The sequence below is a fragment of the Pleurodeles waltl genome, chromosome 10 (genome assembly GCF_031143425.1).
Source record: "Pleurodeles waltl isolate 20211129_DDA chromosome 10, aPleWal1.hap1.20221129, whole genome shotgun sequence".
NCBI classification, from domain to species: Eukaryota; Metazoa; Chordata; class Amphibia; order Caudata; family Salamandridae; genus Pleurodeles; species Pleurodeles waltl.
Window position 1 is genome coordinate 576,814,873 of NC_090449.1, and position 16,809 is coordinate 576,831,681.

The following is a 16,809-nucleotide window of genomic DNA, read 5'->3' on the forward strand; positions in this document are numbered from 1 at the left end:
CGCTAAAAAATGACGCAAACTCCATGGACTTTGGCGCTAGACGCGTCTAACGCCAAAGTATAAATATGGAGTTAATTTTGCGTCGGAATTGCGTAAAAAAAAACGACGCAATTCCGGCGCAAACGGAGTATAAATATGCCCCTTACTCTCCTCTTCTCCCTCTGTCACCAACAGCATGGTGAGTTCAGACCTCTGAAAATGGGGCTTGAGGCGATTGACATGCTGCACCCGGTTGGGTTGCCTAGGGGTATTGAGGTCCGCCAGATAGGTGGCCTCCTCCTTCCTCTAAATCACCTCATAAGGCCTAGTCCGGCAGACCTGGAGGGCCCTGGGATCCACAGATTGCATAACCCACACTTTCTGTCCAGGCTGTAATGCCACAGTGATAGAATGTAGGTCATACAATTTTTTCATCACAGCCTGACTGGCTCCTAAGTTGTCTGAAGCTTGCTTCTACAACGTTCCCATTTGGCTCCTCAAAGGCCAGCATGTAGCACACTACATCCTGGGGAACTTTCTTGGAGCTTGCTCCCATCTCCTTGACCAAACTCAGAGGTCATCTGAAGGGGTGCTCATACAGATGCTCAAAGGGGCTGAAGCCTACTCCTTTCTGTGGCACCTCCATGCATGCAAACAGAAGGCATGGCACTGGGACACCCCACTTTTTCCTCAAGGCCTCAGGTAGACCTCCAATTATGCCCTTTAGAGTCTTGTTGAATCTCAACAAGCCCATTTGTTTGTGGATGGTAAGGGGTGGAGAACTTGTAGGTTACCCTAAACTCCTTCCACATTGACTACATATAATTTGACATGAAGTTGGTGCCCCCGCCAGACACCACTTCCTTGTAGAAATACACTTGGTAAAAAAAAACAACAGGGCCTTTGCCACTGAAGATGCAGTTATGGTCCTCTGAGGTATTTCCTCCGGGTACCTAGTGGCATGATCCACCGGTATAATCCTGTTGCCCGAAGCAATGTGGATATCCATAGACCCAAAAATGATGATGCCTACCCTCTCAAAGGGTGTGCTAACGACACACAGGGGATCAAGGGGGGCTTTAAGCTTCTGCCCTGTCTTCCCACTGGCATGGCAGGTCACACAAGTCCTACAGAATGAATCGGTCACAACCTTGATCTTGGACCATTAAAAGTGGGGGACAAGACTTGCCAAGGTCTTGGCTCAGGTGTCCTGCCAGGAGAATTTTGTGAGCCAGCTCCAATACTAAGGTTCTGTAGCATTGGGGGACCTCCAGGGCCCTTGTTGTCTCATGCACAGGAGCCTTCGGCTCACTGTAAAGGAGGTTATCATCCCAGTAAATGTGATGACCACCAGAGGCATCGCCTGCTGCTTGGGCTTCAGCCTGTTGCCTCATACCCTCGAGAGTTGGTCACTCCCTCTAGGGCCTACAGAATTCCTCCTTGGTGGGTCCTCATTGCAAATGCCATCCAGCTAGCTCTTGCAGGTCACTGAGGGGAGCTATATTCTCCTCAGTGGGTTCTGCATGGCCACCGCAGTATTCAGGGGCTGGTTTCTGATGCCCTATGCCTTTCTCCTTCTTAGCAGTTGGCTGGGCCATTTTTCCAGGTTCCAGTCCTTTGTTACTGCCATCCTGTGCATTCATGGACCTTGTCGTGGCACAGATCCACTCAGGTAACCCCAACATCTCCACATGAGCCTTGAGCTCCAATTTCTTCCAGGTCGAGTGCTCAAGGTCATTACTGAGCAAACAGTCCACAGGCATGGCAGGGCTTGCTGCAACTTTTAGAAGACCTATCCCACCACATAACTGGGCACCAAGTCCTTGGGTATCTGGAGTCTTACTTTTGTAGCAGACACTGCACATATGCTACCACCATTACGGTTGCTGGCACCCACTTGTAGGGCTCTGATATCCAGCTCTTAGTCTTATTATAGAGTTGTAGAGGACAATGAATTACTATATGGCATTACACAAACACGTAGTCCTGTTCTCACTACTGATCACAATGTTAGAAATGGGGTCTCTAGTTGACCGGGGTATGCACTCAGTCCAAGTAGGGACCACCACTCTTGTCAGGGTAAGTCGGATACACATGAAAAAATAACATGTGCTCAACCTCTGGGAGCTTGGCACAGAGCGGTCAGGCTTGTCTAAAGAGGCAATCAGTAAAGTATTTGTGCACCACACACACACAATGAAAAAAACACCAAGATGACTCCATACTAGGTTAGGAAAATAGACAAAAACGTTTTTTTAAAAATCAAGACCAAAACAACAAAATTCCAATGACTAGAAGTCAAGTTATTAATTTTAGAAGAATAAGTGTCAAGTTAGCATGTAGAAGCAAAAAGGGCTGTAGAGGTTACTTAAGGTCGCTCTAGACCGAAGCAAAGTCAACAGTTCAAGATGACTGCGATGGAGAGTGGACTGGGTACAGGAGCCAGGCAGGCTCGAGGAAAGGGGTACCTTGGTCCTGGTCGCAAGCACAAGATGCGGGGTTGATGCATTGGTAAATATGTTGAAATCACTCCTGCCGTCCAGGGATGTGCTGATGTGTTGATTTTTCATATGCATTGATGGTGTTGTGTTGGTTTTTGAAGATGAGTGTTGAAGCTGTGATGCGTTGACTGTGAAGCCATTGCACTGGGTATCCACAGGCTGTAGAAGGGATGCTTTGATCATCCTTCAGCGATAGTGTTGATGTGGTGCTTTCAGTGTTGCATCAATGCTGATGCAAGTGGTGCCGCTTCCAGCAGGCAGGAGTTGTGTTGGTCGATGCGCCAGTTCCCAAGATGCTGTTTGGGCCGCAAGAGCAATACACCGATTGCCATTTCCAGCAGGCAAAAGAGGCATTGCTTTCCCTGCTGCAGGTATATGGGTCCACTTTCAGTGAAGCAGGCATAGCAGGAGGGGTAGAGAATTTGATATCCTTGAGTCTATAGCAACAGGAGGCAAGCCAACAAGCGCTTGGAGACCACTTTGGGGTTCAAGGCAGAGTCCAGCTTTCCCTCAGCAAGGTCAGAGAGCAGCAGAGAGCAGGATAACACAGCAGAAAAGCAATCCTTCCAAGTCAGCAGTCCAGCAGAGGGACAGTCCTTGATGCAGCACAGCAGTGCTTCTGACGGAGTCCAGTTGTAGGTTCAAAGGTGTCTGATTTGGTGGGGTTAGAGACCCAGTACCTATACCCAAATGTGCCTTTGAGGTGGGGTGACTTCACAGAAGGGTCTTTGAAGAGCACAAATATCCTTTCTTCCCCAGCCCTGGCTTCAGACTATCAGGAGGGGATAATCAGCCATTTATGTGGGGACAGGCACTGCCTATTCAGGTGTAAGAGACAGACCCTCCCGTCCTTTTTGCCCAGGAAGAGCAATAAGAATGCAGATGAGCACTCAGACACAACTAACCTTCCTCTGTTTGTGGCTGCCTAGAGGGAATGCACAAAGTGCAGCTGTCACCCACCCCAGACTTCTATTGGAGACAGGCTGCAGGCACACATGGAGCTATAAGAGCAGAAAAATGTCCACTTTACAAAAGTGACATTTCTAAAGTAGTAATGTTAAATCCGACTTTACCAGTAAGGAGGATTTATTATTACTATTCCAAAGATATGAAACGTGATACGGCTACCCCTTTCTAATCAGGAATTACAGCTTAAAACTGTATTAAGGAATTCTCATTGTTAACCCATGAGAGAAGTAGGCCTCACAGTAGTGAAACACAAATTTTAGTGTGTTTCACTACTAGCACATGCAAAACTTAAAGTACATGCCCTACCTTTTGCTTACACAGCACACCACCGTATGGGCTAACTAGGGCTTAACATAGGGGTGACGTGTAATAACAGGGGCGTTGAAGGTGGGTTTTAAATGACAAGTCAAAGTAGCAGTAAAGCTGCACACACAGGCTCATCGGTGGCAAGCCTGAGACATGGTAAAGGGGTACTTGTGTGGATGATAAAAGCAGTGCTGCCGGCCCACTAGTAGCATTTAATTTACAGGCCCCCGGGTATATGGTATATGCTATACCACTTTACAAAGGACTTACAAGTGAACTAAATATGCCACTTGTGTGTACACCAACGTTACCATGTTTAAGGGAGAAGCACATGCACTTTAACACTGGTCAGAAGTGCTGCTCAGAGTCCCAGGGCCAACTACAAAGAACCAGCAAGCTTATGAGGCAAGGAGGTGAAAGGTTTTGGGGAAGACCACCCTAAGGCTGACAGGTGGAACACCTTCTCTAAAACATATACACTTCTTGGCGTTGCCCTACCTTTACTCTTTAACTCAGCATAAAATACCAAACCATTGGTAGTTTTATTTTACAGATCCCTTCTGGTTCATAAAATTACCCATCCTTTCCCAAACTGACTGCCAATTAAAGTATAGAGTGAGCATGAATCTGCCCACATAGGGACCTCAACTTCACTTATGCTCACCAAGCATTCTGTAGGACAATAAGACACACTCACTTTGTTTCCTTCCTGCAGTTCAATCTCTTGCTCCTTCACCATTAATTCAATCTTCTCTTTATTACTTACATATCCACCGTTCACATCATCTCCATTCTGTCCCTTCACCTTGTTTACACTAAGCTTTCCCACACCTTCCTCAACCTTACACACCTTATCTCGTTTTTTGCATTCAAAGCAGGACATGATGTTTACACTGCCATATGTGTAGTGCTTCAGCATCTATTACACCGTGTTTTTTTCACCATATTCTCATTTTACTCACTATTTTATTGCTGCCCCACTTTCTATTTTATAGTGCAACATTTAACGTTGCATTCACTCTATCCAAATCACTACATTCATACATTTTGTCTCCTTCTGTATTGTTGAGTTTTTTAAATAAAAGATGTATTCTCCTTGCGACAATCTAAGTGTGTGGTCTTATCCAATGTAGGATCCTTTCATTGTAATCATTTCTCCTGAATTTTCATGTTGCTTGTTCTGTTTATCAACTGGTTACTAATCATTTCTTTCTGGAGATCTTTGAATGTACACATTGCCGCTAACGTACGAAGCACAACTGCATACAGTGCAATGGACTCACCAGGCCTCGGTGCATGGGAAAATAATTTGCCTTTTCATCTATAATGTTTACTTTCTTGCCAGAATTCTCCTCCATAATCATACACTTTCACCGACCCTCACCTATTTCCGATGTGTCTGCAGTAGCTCTTATATGCCTTGTGGGAATAGGTAATGCTTTCAAAGGTTTCCTGCCGTTTTCTCCCAAATTATGCTTTAGGATAGCTAATTTCATTTTTCCGTCCAGTCCTTGCAGGCTATTGTTATTTTAGCAGAGTGGTTATCCTTTCACATATAGCAGCTAGTAGTCTTCGTTTATATTAATTTCATTGAGCAGTGATAGATGGTGAAAGAGTTCTATTTTGTTCGTTTTTTTTCCAAAGTGTACAAATGGGCAGCCTGTAAAGCTTGTGATAAACAGTGCACATGGCCACCGTTTGATCACAGAGAAGTGGGTGAGAGACAGTCTCATACTTAGTAGGCGATCATACTGGTCTGATTACATGCCATGCGGAGAGAATGAAAATGTGTGGCAAGGTGATGGAGCAAGCAGGTCAGTGGCATGTGGGTTGTCAGAAGAGTGGGTGCAGACGTGTGAAGGCTCGAACAACAACTAGCCATCAAATAGGTGGGCTGAATTCAATTTGAATAGTAGCAGTTTCATTACCGCTAACATGCTTAGTAGGTGCTTGTTGTCTTCTTCCCGATGATCGTTGCCCTTCTGTTGTGGACAGCTCATAGGGGGTTGATCACCACCAGCAGTGCAAATAACTTTAGTTCAGCTCCTTGTCAACAATTTTAAGGAGCACCACAGTGGTATAATGATGGTACAAGGTGTAATGGAAGAACAAGTTAGCCACATACAACTCCTAGGCTGGCACAGCTACTTCAACTTGCTCCTGCTCCTTCCCAGTTCAGGATCTAGTGCCCCTTTACCTCATCATACATAAAAATAGATATCATAAAAGCATAACACATGGTTTACTGAGTAGTTGTTTACCCACCAAATTCATTTTCTTTTAATATTCCTAGCTAAGAACACAATTCTTCAGGGTCTGGAGAATTTGGAAGTGGTGGAAGGAGGTGAAGCTCTTTTTGAGGTCTACCTATCCAAACCGGAGAGCTACAATTACAACTGGCTGATAGATGACGAACCTGCAAAGACGACAGAAAACGTTGAGATGGTATTTTTTGAGAACGGCCGAAGGCATCTGCTGCTCCTGAAGAATTTGTCTGCCCAGGACAGCTGCAGAGTTACATTCCTGGCTAGTGATGTAGTGACATCAGCTTTCCTGACTGTGAAAGGTAATGCCCAATGTCACTTTTGCTATATTTTTCAGTCAAGCATTCTTTAAAAGGAACAGGCAATGACATCAGGGAGAACAGAAAGTGCTATCTAAAACAAAATGCCACAGCAAACGTGCATATTACAAGAATGCATTATTGTGGGGGGAAAGTAAAATAAAAGTGAACCTTTTCTATTGCACCTCAATTTCACAATACATCTGCAGAAAGCATCTGTGGTCGCAACTGATGTCACTTTCTGTTACGGACTTTGAAGAAAATTCCCCAAATGAAGGGTAGTTTAAGTAAGAAGCATGCTTAAATATAAGGTCAAAATAAGACACATGAAGTTTTCGATTGGGAAATCTGGTAGAAGTTAAAACATTAATATAAGGAAAACATAGTATTTTTCAATACAATGCTTATGCTTTTTCTTTCTTTAATTATAATGAGCTCTCGACACGGCTACATTACTTCCACAAAATTGTTATACTTTAAGCTACAATAGATCTGGTAGCATACATGTGGCTGTGACATTCATTAAGCTTCAATTTCGCGTGTGGTTGACTGCAGTCAGTTTTTTTATTTTATTGGTATTTTAATTAGAAGTAGACAAACTCATCAACTGTGACTCAAAGTACTACAGAATATAGAAACTGAATTCAATGCAGCACTCGTGTAGTCTGAACTTAGAGTGCAACTGAGTAATTTCTTTACAAAATACACTATAATTTCTCGACCTAAATTACATTTGTATAATCTATCAAAACATAACCACTTATGAATATTATACTCCAAACATGACCTTTCGAATACTGTTCAATAAAGAGGAATGTTACAGTTTGCCTCCCTGCTTTGTGCAACTGGAGTTTGACTGTGCACTTTATGATTCCAGGATGGCGTTTGGACTTTGTGAAGCCTCTTGTTGACACTGAAGTCACAGCTGGTGGGAAGGCAACGTTCATCTGCGTACTGAGTGAAGCAGTACCGGTAAATGAGGTGGCCTGGTACCATAATGATGTTGACATACAACCAGATGAAACCTGGTCCATGCAGGCTGATGGCAGCACTTACACTCTCACCCTGAAAGAGGCCAAGCTGCATCACACGGGAGAGGTGACATTTGCTTCAAGAGACGCCATTGCATCGGCAAAGCTATTGGTTATAGGTAAGCAATGTTTGGCAGTGTTAATAACTGAAGGAAAAAGCAAGTAATAAGCAACAACCATTATACAGCGTCTGCAGAATATTGTGTAAAATGTACCCCTACATTGGCGAATATTGGTGATTTTGTGGGAGGGCAAAGTGTCTTTCTATTTAGAAATGCTGGTCTGTTGATACCCTAGAAGACATGGACTGGGCAGAGTAGGCGATTACATTGATGCATTACGGGTGTTATAAGATTTTTATGGCATTGTGGTTGCATAGAAGGTAGAATTTACCATCAAAGTATCAAAGACACAAGCATCTCAATGGTCGTGGTCTACCCAAATACTGGATTGATTTGAAAGGCTTCAAGCAATGTGATCCAAACATGTAGATGACCTTACCCAGGGTGCACTTTTGCTTATGCTTTTAGCTCTGAATTATATGTCAGATGACGGACTCAACATTCTCAATGCACCATGGCCCTGTATCGTAATTTACAATTTGGATTAATGTTGAGGATCAATAGGTGACTGTATGGTATGATTCTGGTCTAGCTCGGATACTCCTTTGAATTACTGACAAATGGCTACAAGAAACACCACACGGATGGCTCTAAACAGGGAAGGTTCCATTGAGGCAACACATGATGTGCCTTTCATCAGTCAATGACATATGTCACAGTTTTTTATGACTATTTGTCATACATTAGATTGAAAGAATATTGAAAGATGATTACGTTGGAGCCAATGTAGCCTATCCACACACACATATATATATGCAGACACACATTATTATATATATATATATATATATATATATATATATATATATATATATATATATATATTTTTTATTTTTTTTATTTTTTCGCTTCAGCTGATTCTGTGTGGGCAAAGCAACGCTCTAGTCAAGTCGTTTCTGTGGTGGTGCAATACTTGCAGCAGGATCACGCTGATGTAATATAACACAAATCAATTCCTTTTGAAATGGAGAAATTAGTCACACTGCAAATGGATGCTAAATATTATTTAAAAAAGTGTTCTGTTCTAACTTAAAAATAGGTTTGTTTGGTTGGTTATAAAATTATCAAATAAATTAGTAATTGTTTATCATCCAAAGACACCTACATTTAAAGCCATACATGGAAGATTTAGAAACATTTCTTTATATTACAGACGTTTTATCTTTTTAAATTGTAAAAATGTAGACTGTGTTCGATAAGACGTAATACAACTTTATATATGTTTTGTATTACCCAAATTTGGATATATGCTTTTTTTAACCAAGCTCAACTTTTATAAAATAGTACTGTTAAAGTGTTTAAAATGTTGGAATTAGTTGCTGAATGTTTTAACTTTTGAAAGGTTTGCGGTTTAATTTGCTAAAACATAATCAAATAATTGGTATGTTGTAGTATGCAATCTCAGCTTTTTTCATAGTTGTGTATTTCCTTTGTGATTAATAAATATATTCTGATAAATGTTAGAAATAGGCAATTACATTAAAAGTGGCAAAAACATTGTAAATGTTTGTGCAGAATTATGAGCGTTTAAACGTACTGTTTATCAACCACTTTAAACACATATATCTAATTTTGCACTGTGGCAATGGTTACTTGAACCCCTATTTATAATTGATATTAGTCACCATCTCTACTAAATTAATTCTCGTACCACACTCTGACACAGGCCATGTGGGTATTTGTCCACATTCAGGTGGAGACTAGGCTTTGGGGCGGAGGGCATTGGAGACTTTAGGGTTCTGTTAGATCTAAAGACACTGTCAGGTACTGCATGGCAAACCCTCACAGCTACGTGGAGCAACAGTGCCACTTGGGGAAGAATCCCTTCCTTTCAAGCAGGAGGAATCCTTGGAGTAATCCGCACGTGCTTAGTAGGCCAGGTAAATTCATGGTTTGCCTTTAGGATTACCTATGTTGGCACTGTTACAGGCACAGTCGCCACCCAACTCCAGCTAGGCCTGCGAGGGATGGGATTTTTTGAGAGGGGCAGACTATGATAGGTCACTCCTACTTCTCCATCTCCTACCATCACTAGCTGCATCCTTCAAATTAGGATTGTGGCGGTGTTCTGTTGCAAATTGAACATAAAAGGCGTCCCCTAGTTGTCATCCTGCCTAAAGATGGGCCTTAGATTCTGTGGTAAAAAGCTGGCAGAATCTCAACCTCACTTCTTTTTGTTTTGGTGGGTATTGGGGTGAGGTAGCACCTGGATGTGGAAAACTCCAAAGTATTGCAGTAACGTTCAAAAAAAATTTCGAAGTTGAGATTGTTTAGTTAAAAGCTACAAATTGAATTTAGAACTTTAAAGTTGCTAAACAAAAATATAATGATGAACTTTAATCATGCACAAGTATCTTTTATAACTAATGAATTGAGACAGGATTGTTATAAGAAGCGGACATTTTGAACAGTTTGACAGGTTTCTAATCATGATTTCGAATTGTAAAATCCATGGCAGAAAAATGTAATTCTCTGCTTGAAGTTGTGCCTGGCAGGAGTTTGTGATTTCACAATACTTAAAAATGGAAGTTTAAGTTGTAAACAGATAGAAAACTCACTTTGTAAGATTTGGTCAAAATCAAGGCCTAGTCCACTCACTATATGGCTCAAAGTCCACCACTGTTAGAGCCTTGGTCAATACATTCTTTAGCAATCCATATTACATAATAAAACCTTTGGTTACAAACAAAAAATATTAGGAGCCAGCTAAACCAATGTAAGGCGAGATGCACTGGTAGAGAAGATAGGTAGAATATACATGTATTTGTTTAAGGACTTGTCTATGAGATGTCTTGCTATTGTGCTAAAAAACACTTGTGAAGTTTGTTAAACACTAATGTATGTTTAAATGTTGGGACTCTGTTGTGCCTCTAGCCATCCCTGATCCCCCCGAAGAGCCAGAGATTGTAAGTAAGAGCAGCCACTCGGTAACCTTGTCCTGGTTTACACCGCTGAGCGATGGTGGTGCTGATGTCTTAGGCTACCATGTTGAGATGAAAACCTCATGTAGTGGCTGGCAGCGGTGCAACGCCGAAGCAGTTCAAAGCATGGAGTTTGTTGTGGATAACCTTGTGCCGGGGGAGGCCTACCGATTCCGCATTTCATCTGTAAACAAAGCTGGTGTTGGGGAGCCGGTCCACTTACCTCAAACGGTTCAGCTAGGTGAGAACAAATACCCACCTACCTTGCACCACAAATTCATAAACACTTTTGTCTTGCATGTCACATCTGCTTAGGGAGCCAATATGACCTCACCTGGTACTTTTCCTACCTTTAATCTGTTTTTGTGAAGCTAATTCAGAGCTTCTAAAAAATGTATAGTAATGTTCTTTGATGAAATAGTTTAAGCTTGTTCTACATCCTCATATGTATCCTGTGCCATGTTTTCTAGCCTAAGTTTGACTGTTTTAGTATGCCATATCGCCAAGATGCATAGTATGTAAGATTAGATGTAGTTATAACAGCTAATCTGAAAAAGGCATGATTAAAGAAAGCACACAATGCATGTGCACAGTGTCACTGATAGCCAACAGTATGGTCGATGAGTTAAACGGTTATTGCCAAAACGTGCAATGATCTGCAGGTCACAAGACTGAGTCCTGATAAGGGTGAATTACCTTAGAAACGCCGTTGAGATTTAAGCTCTGGATCAAAAGCAATTTATTATTATTATTATTATAGATCAGAGGTGGACAGGTCTGTAATGAAACTCTTTGATTCCTTTCAAGTGGCTACCACCGAAAATATCATAGGTGCTAATGTGGACAGGCATCTGCTGGATCTGGTTACCTCATCTCCACACCAACAGGATTTATAGGGTCGTTTTCACAAAGCCACTGGCCCTTGTAAATCAACAATATGAACGAAAATTCCTGGAATTACGAGTGCAAGGTACTCCCAAAAACATACCTCACATTTACACATCTTTTTACTCTCTCATAACATTTTCTCGTACGTGTGTAATATTCAGCTGGAGCAATTCCAAGACAAGGTCTGCAGATGGAGCGTTTTGTGGATTTTTATGGTTTAAAAGTTTATGAGTGCCCACAAATAGATCAGTTGGTGGCTGTTCAAAAACTTTTCCTGACCCTTCCCCTCTGTTCAAACTGGTCAGGAATTTGCACCTGACAAAGGGTTGGAGTAATCTTTCCATGGTGGGACTTCGTGACTTCATAAGAGTGCTGGGAAAGGGGTTTTCCACAGGGAAGGATATTTTCTGAGCGGAAAGAAAAAAGAGAAAATATGCAAATTCACAGAAGCGCTGGTTTGTCTTAATCCTGAAAGGTACCATGCATACTGTTCCACATCAGTGAAATGCAACGCTGAAAGAAATTACGTCTTTCCCAGGAGCATGCCTGAAAACATGTGACTGGCATATTTCTGCAGGCATACCTTTGGAAAGGTTTGTGAATACCCAAAAACACATACAACTACGTGCATGCAGAAGTGTTAGACTTCATGCTTTTTCTTTGTGCATCAGACCCATAGAGATTTCGTTTTCGCTTAGAAAATTGTTAATTTCCTTTTCAGACCAATCCGGCGATGGTAGGATACCATCTCAGCATGTGGTTACTATAATACAATGCCAGAAAGCTCCAAAAGGGCGAAATAATCATGTTTTCTTCATTTTCAAACATTAAAGTAGTCGATAACGAAGATTATATTTTTAGGTCATTGAAAAAAATAATGTTGCTTAATTAAACATCTCACTGACCTTTTAGCATTTGGCATTCAAATGCAGCACCAAGTATGAAGCAGCTTTTCACTGAAACGTTTTCCCATAATCTGAGCCACTGCTTTATTTTCCCCATCCCCAAGAAGATAAATTAAAATTGGAGGTTATGTCCCTAGAAGACTAATTATAAATTGCAATCTAGACTCATTTGGCCGTGGTTTAGCCTAAGATCTGTAGATAACCATATCCACTACTGGACTACTGTATTTGTAGTGTAGGAGCATGAAATAAAATGAGGTTCTCATTGTAGCAGAAAACGTACAATATGGAAGACCAACGTTGTTTCAATGTGGTTTCTGTAATGCACCAGCAGCGTTGCCTTTTGGGCACTTAGTAATATGAACATATGCAACATAGCAGGCAGGGGACAATAAATATGGTAAATTTTCTTGTTAGAAATGGGGTCTTTGGTTGGCAGTCTGGTTACCCCCTGTCCAAGCAAAGACCCTCACTCCAGTCAGGGTGAAAGAGAATCACCCTCAGTTAACCCTTAGCTAACCCCCTGCTTGCCCCCTTGGTAGCTTAGCATGAGCAGTAGGCTTAACTTCAGAGTGCTAGGTGTAACGTATTTGTACCAACACACACAGCAACTTAATGAAAACACTACAAAATGACACAACACAGGTTTAGAAAAATAAAGAATATTTATCTAAACAAAACCAGACCAAAACGATAAAAATCCACAATACACAAGTCAAGTTATCAATTAAAAAGCAAAAAGAGTCTTCATGTAGTTTTAAACAGACACTAACTCTGTTAGTGTGAAAATGTATCTTGGGTGTGTCAAAAATAACCCCGCACGGGCAGGTGTGTGTCAAAAAGGGCTTGCGATGCATCGATTTCACTCACGAGCGAGACCTTGTGTCGGTTTTCCTTTTTCGTCAGGTCGGACGTGTCGTTTCTTCTCCCCGCAGGGGAGCGATGCGTCAATTCGGTCAGCACTCTCGGGTCCGAGCAGGCCTTGCGTTGTTTTTACAAGGCAAGCGGCGTTTGTGTTGGAAATCCAACCACGCAGCACGGGTTGCGATCTCACCAGCCTCCGTCAGCGATGCTGCGTGTCGTTTCTCCAGCTCCGTGTGTCGATTCTTCGGTCATGTTGCAGGCAAGCAGTGATTTTCAGTCACAAAGCTGGTGGTGTGTCGATTTTTCAGCCGCAGCTCCACAAAGCACAGTCATAGGCAGGGCAGCTCTTCTTCCTCAGCTCTTCTCCAGGCAGAGGTTCCTCTTGGTTTCCAGAAGTGTTCTAAAGTCTGTGGTTATGGGTGCCCTTCTTATACCCAATTTCTGCTTTGAAGTAGGCCTACTTCAAAGCAAAGTCTCTCTTGAATGTGAAATCATGTCTTTGCCATGCCAGGCCCCAGACACTCATCAGGGGGTTGGAAACTGCATTGTGTGAGGGTAGGCACAGCCCTTTCAGGCGTGAGTGACCACTCCTCCCCTCCCTCCTAGCACAGATGGCTCATCACGGTATGCAGGCTACACCCCAGCTCCCTTTGTACCACTGTCTAGTGTGAGGTGCAACCAGCCCAACTGTTAAACTGACCAAGACAGGGAATCCACAAACAGGCAGTCATAGAAATGATATAAGCAAGAAAATGATCACTTTCTAAAAGTGGCATTTTCAAACACACAATCTAAAAATCAACTTTACTAAAAAATGTATTTTTAAATTGTGAGCTCAGTGACCCCAAACTCCACATGTCCATCCGCTCCCAAAGGGAATCTACACTTTAATCAGATTTAAAGGTAGCCCCCATGTTAACCTATGAGAGGGACAGGCCTTGCAACAGTGAAAAACGAATTTAGCAATCTTTTACTGTCAGGACATATAAAACACATTACTAAATGCCCTACCTTAACCATACACTGCACCCTGCCCTTGGGGCTACCTAGGGCCTACCTTAGGGGTCTCTAACATGTAAGAAAAGGGAAGCTGTAGGCCTGGCAAGTTGGTACACTTGCCAAGTCGAATTTACAGTTAAAACTGCACACACAGACGACACTGCAGTGGCAGGTCTGAGGTATGAATACAGAGCTACTTAGGTGGGTGGCACAACCAGTGCTGCATGCCCACTAGTATCATTTGATTTACAGGCCCTGTGCACCTCTAGTGCACTGTACTAGGGACTTACTAATAAATCAAATATGCCAATCAGGGATTAGCCAATTACATACACATCTTGTATAGGAGCACTTGCACTTTAACACTGGTTAGCAGTGGTAAAGTACCCAGAGTAACAAAAACAGCAAAAGCAGAGTCCAGCACACATCAACAACCTGGGAAACAGAGGCAAAAAGTTAAGGGAGACCACACCAAGGATGAAAAGTCTAACAGTATTATATATATAATGGGCAAAGCTGTTCAGGAGAGAAAGGTGGCATGCAGTAGAGTGTATGGTGGGCATCTTATTGGAGGACAAAGGTTTCTTTGAACAGGGATGTTTTTCAGGTGTTTCCTAAAGATACTTTTAACAAGTGTGGTGTCAAAGCAGTATCCGCAGCACCCTGAAGTGAGGACCACTACAAAATGAGACATGCATCCATGTTGCACCATTTACATTTTCGCTTTCACAGTCAATACTTAAGGCCCGATTCAGACTTCGTCAGATGGAAAAGCCCATTTGCCTAAGTTCCAACAGGGAGGTTGCTTCCAATGTGGCTGCGTCCATGCCAGGGCCATTACGAGTTTCCGCTGGGTCAGTGGGCGGAAACTCAGTTCCCACCCACTGGCCTAGCAGGAAACAGCCTACAGCATTGTCTACGGCTCGTAATAGAGCCAGCGGCAATGCTGTAGTGCATAGGGTGCACTAGCACCTGTCGCAAAGTACACTGTCTGCAAAGCTGGCCAGGGGGGGGCCCTGTACCCCATCTCTGCCAGACATTTCATGGCAGTAGCTGGCAGAAAAGGGAGTCTTAATCCCCAGAGCCACGCTGCTTACAGCGCGGCCCTGGCGGATTAAGACCGCCAGCACCTCCACACCTTCATGCTGACAAAAAGTTGCAGTGCTGGAGGTCCAACCCCGGCACTGCCACTGTGTTCGTAATGTACGGATGACAGCCGCGTTGGCAGCCATCCGACCACCACCCTGACGGTCATGGGACCTCCAGGATCGTAATAAGGCCCATAGTTTAATCAGAGGTTTCTGGAAAGGAATTCACTTTTATCAGTTGTACTTTAATCCCTTACCATTACACATGGAGAGAGGAGGAGGGAGAAGGAGACAAATGTGGAGGAACACACGGTATTTAGCTCCCTATAACTCAAAATACACAAGAAAGTACGGGGTTCTCTTAACGAGGGCGTCGCGGAGATCAGCGTAGCCCTGGGTTGTATGTGTTCCTATTTGGAAGGGTAATGTCAGTGAAACGTCAGTAGGTAACTGCAGAGTGCATGCGCGGGGAGGGACAGCTGGGGGAGAAAATTCCTTTTACGGACTAGGTGGTCTCACACACTATATAGTGTCATGCTTCATCATTTGACCACCTAGACCCACCCAGGTAGGACAGTGCCACCTGGGCGGACTCAACCTCACTGTTAAAGGAACAGGAGGGAGTGCGTAAATAAACTTGTTTCTGGAAAGATCGGGATCCAGCTAATCTACTGAAAAAATTAAAAACACCTAAGCAGACACCTGTGAGGAGTAACAAATTTAATAGTGTTGTCTGACTGGTGTAGTTAAAACGGGGGTTGGGACACCTCTGTGAGGACAAGGACTCACAGGGTCACCTAACTAATAGCCAACATGTTTCTGCCCTCAGAAGTGAGCCAATGAAGGTCTCGGGGCATTCGTCAGGGTCTAGGATCCCTACGTCTCACGTTGGAGGAAATTACTCTATGTGAAAGTCAAAGAGTGTGAAATAAAAGGTCTACCTTACCCAAGGAATTACCTTGAGGCGGCCCTTTCATAGAGGCTGCTAGCCTCTGGTATCCAGGAGGATATGCCGCCTGAAACATGTTGGCTATTAGTTAGGTGACCCTGTGAGTCCTTGTCCTCACAGAGGTGTCCCAACCCCCGTTTTAACTACACCAGTCAGACACCACTATTAAATTTGTTACTCCTCACAGGTGTCTGCTTAGGTGTTTTTAATTTTTTCAGTAGATTAGCTGGATCCCGATCTTTCCAGAAACAAGTTTATTTACGCACTCCCTCCTGTTCCTTTAACAGTGAGGTTGAGTCCGCCCAGGTGGCACTGTCCTACCTGGGTGGGTCTAGGTGGTCAAATGATGAAGCATGACACTATATAGTGTGTGAGACCACCTAGTCCGTAAAAGGAATTTTCTCCCCCGCTGTCCCTCCCCGCGCATGCACTCTGCAGTTACCTTTAATCCCTTACCCCAATGCTTAACCCCTAATAATATTGGGAATCCTAGACACCATTTTTCACTAGTGTACATTCACTATTTGCTCATTTTTAGTCGCAGTAAAACAGGGTTGCCTTAGTAGTTGATAGCTTTTAGAATATCACAAAAGCGCTTTGAAAACAACTGGGACCTCAGACAAATGTAAATCAAATTATAGAAATATTTTGGCCATTCCAATAGCCTCTAATTGCAACTGTTTTTAAAACTAAAGAAGAACCTACGGGAGATGTGCAGGGTCAT

General features: G+C 42.9%; 1 protein-coding gene across 2 annotated transcripts in view; it reads left to right on the top strand.

Annotated features, from left to right (window-relative positions):
- The window catches only part of OBSCN (obscurin, cytoskeletal calmodulin and titin-interacting RhoGEF), a 1,961,032-nt gene that overhangs the window by 826,134 nt on the left and 1,118,089 nt on the right, over positions 1–16,809 (top strand). For both annotated transcript variants that reach the window (XM_069211034.1, XM_069211033.1), the window contains 3 exons: positions 6,049–6,321; positions 7,196–7,468; positions 10,346–10,633. In XM_069211034.1, coding sequence (XP_069067135.1) covers positions 6,049–6,321; positions 7,196–7,468; positions 10,346–10,633 — 834 coding nt within the window. The remainder of the gene's footprint in view (positions 1–6,048; positions 6,322–7,195; positions 7,469–10,345; positions 10,634–16,809) is intronic.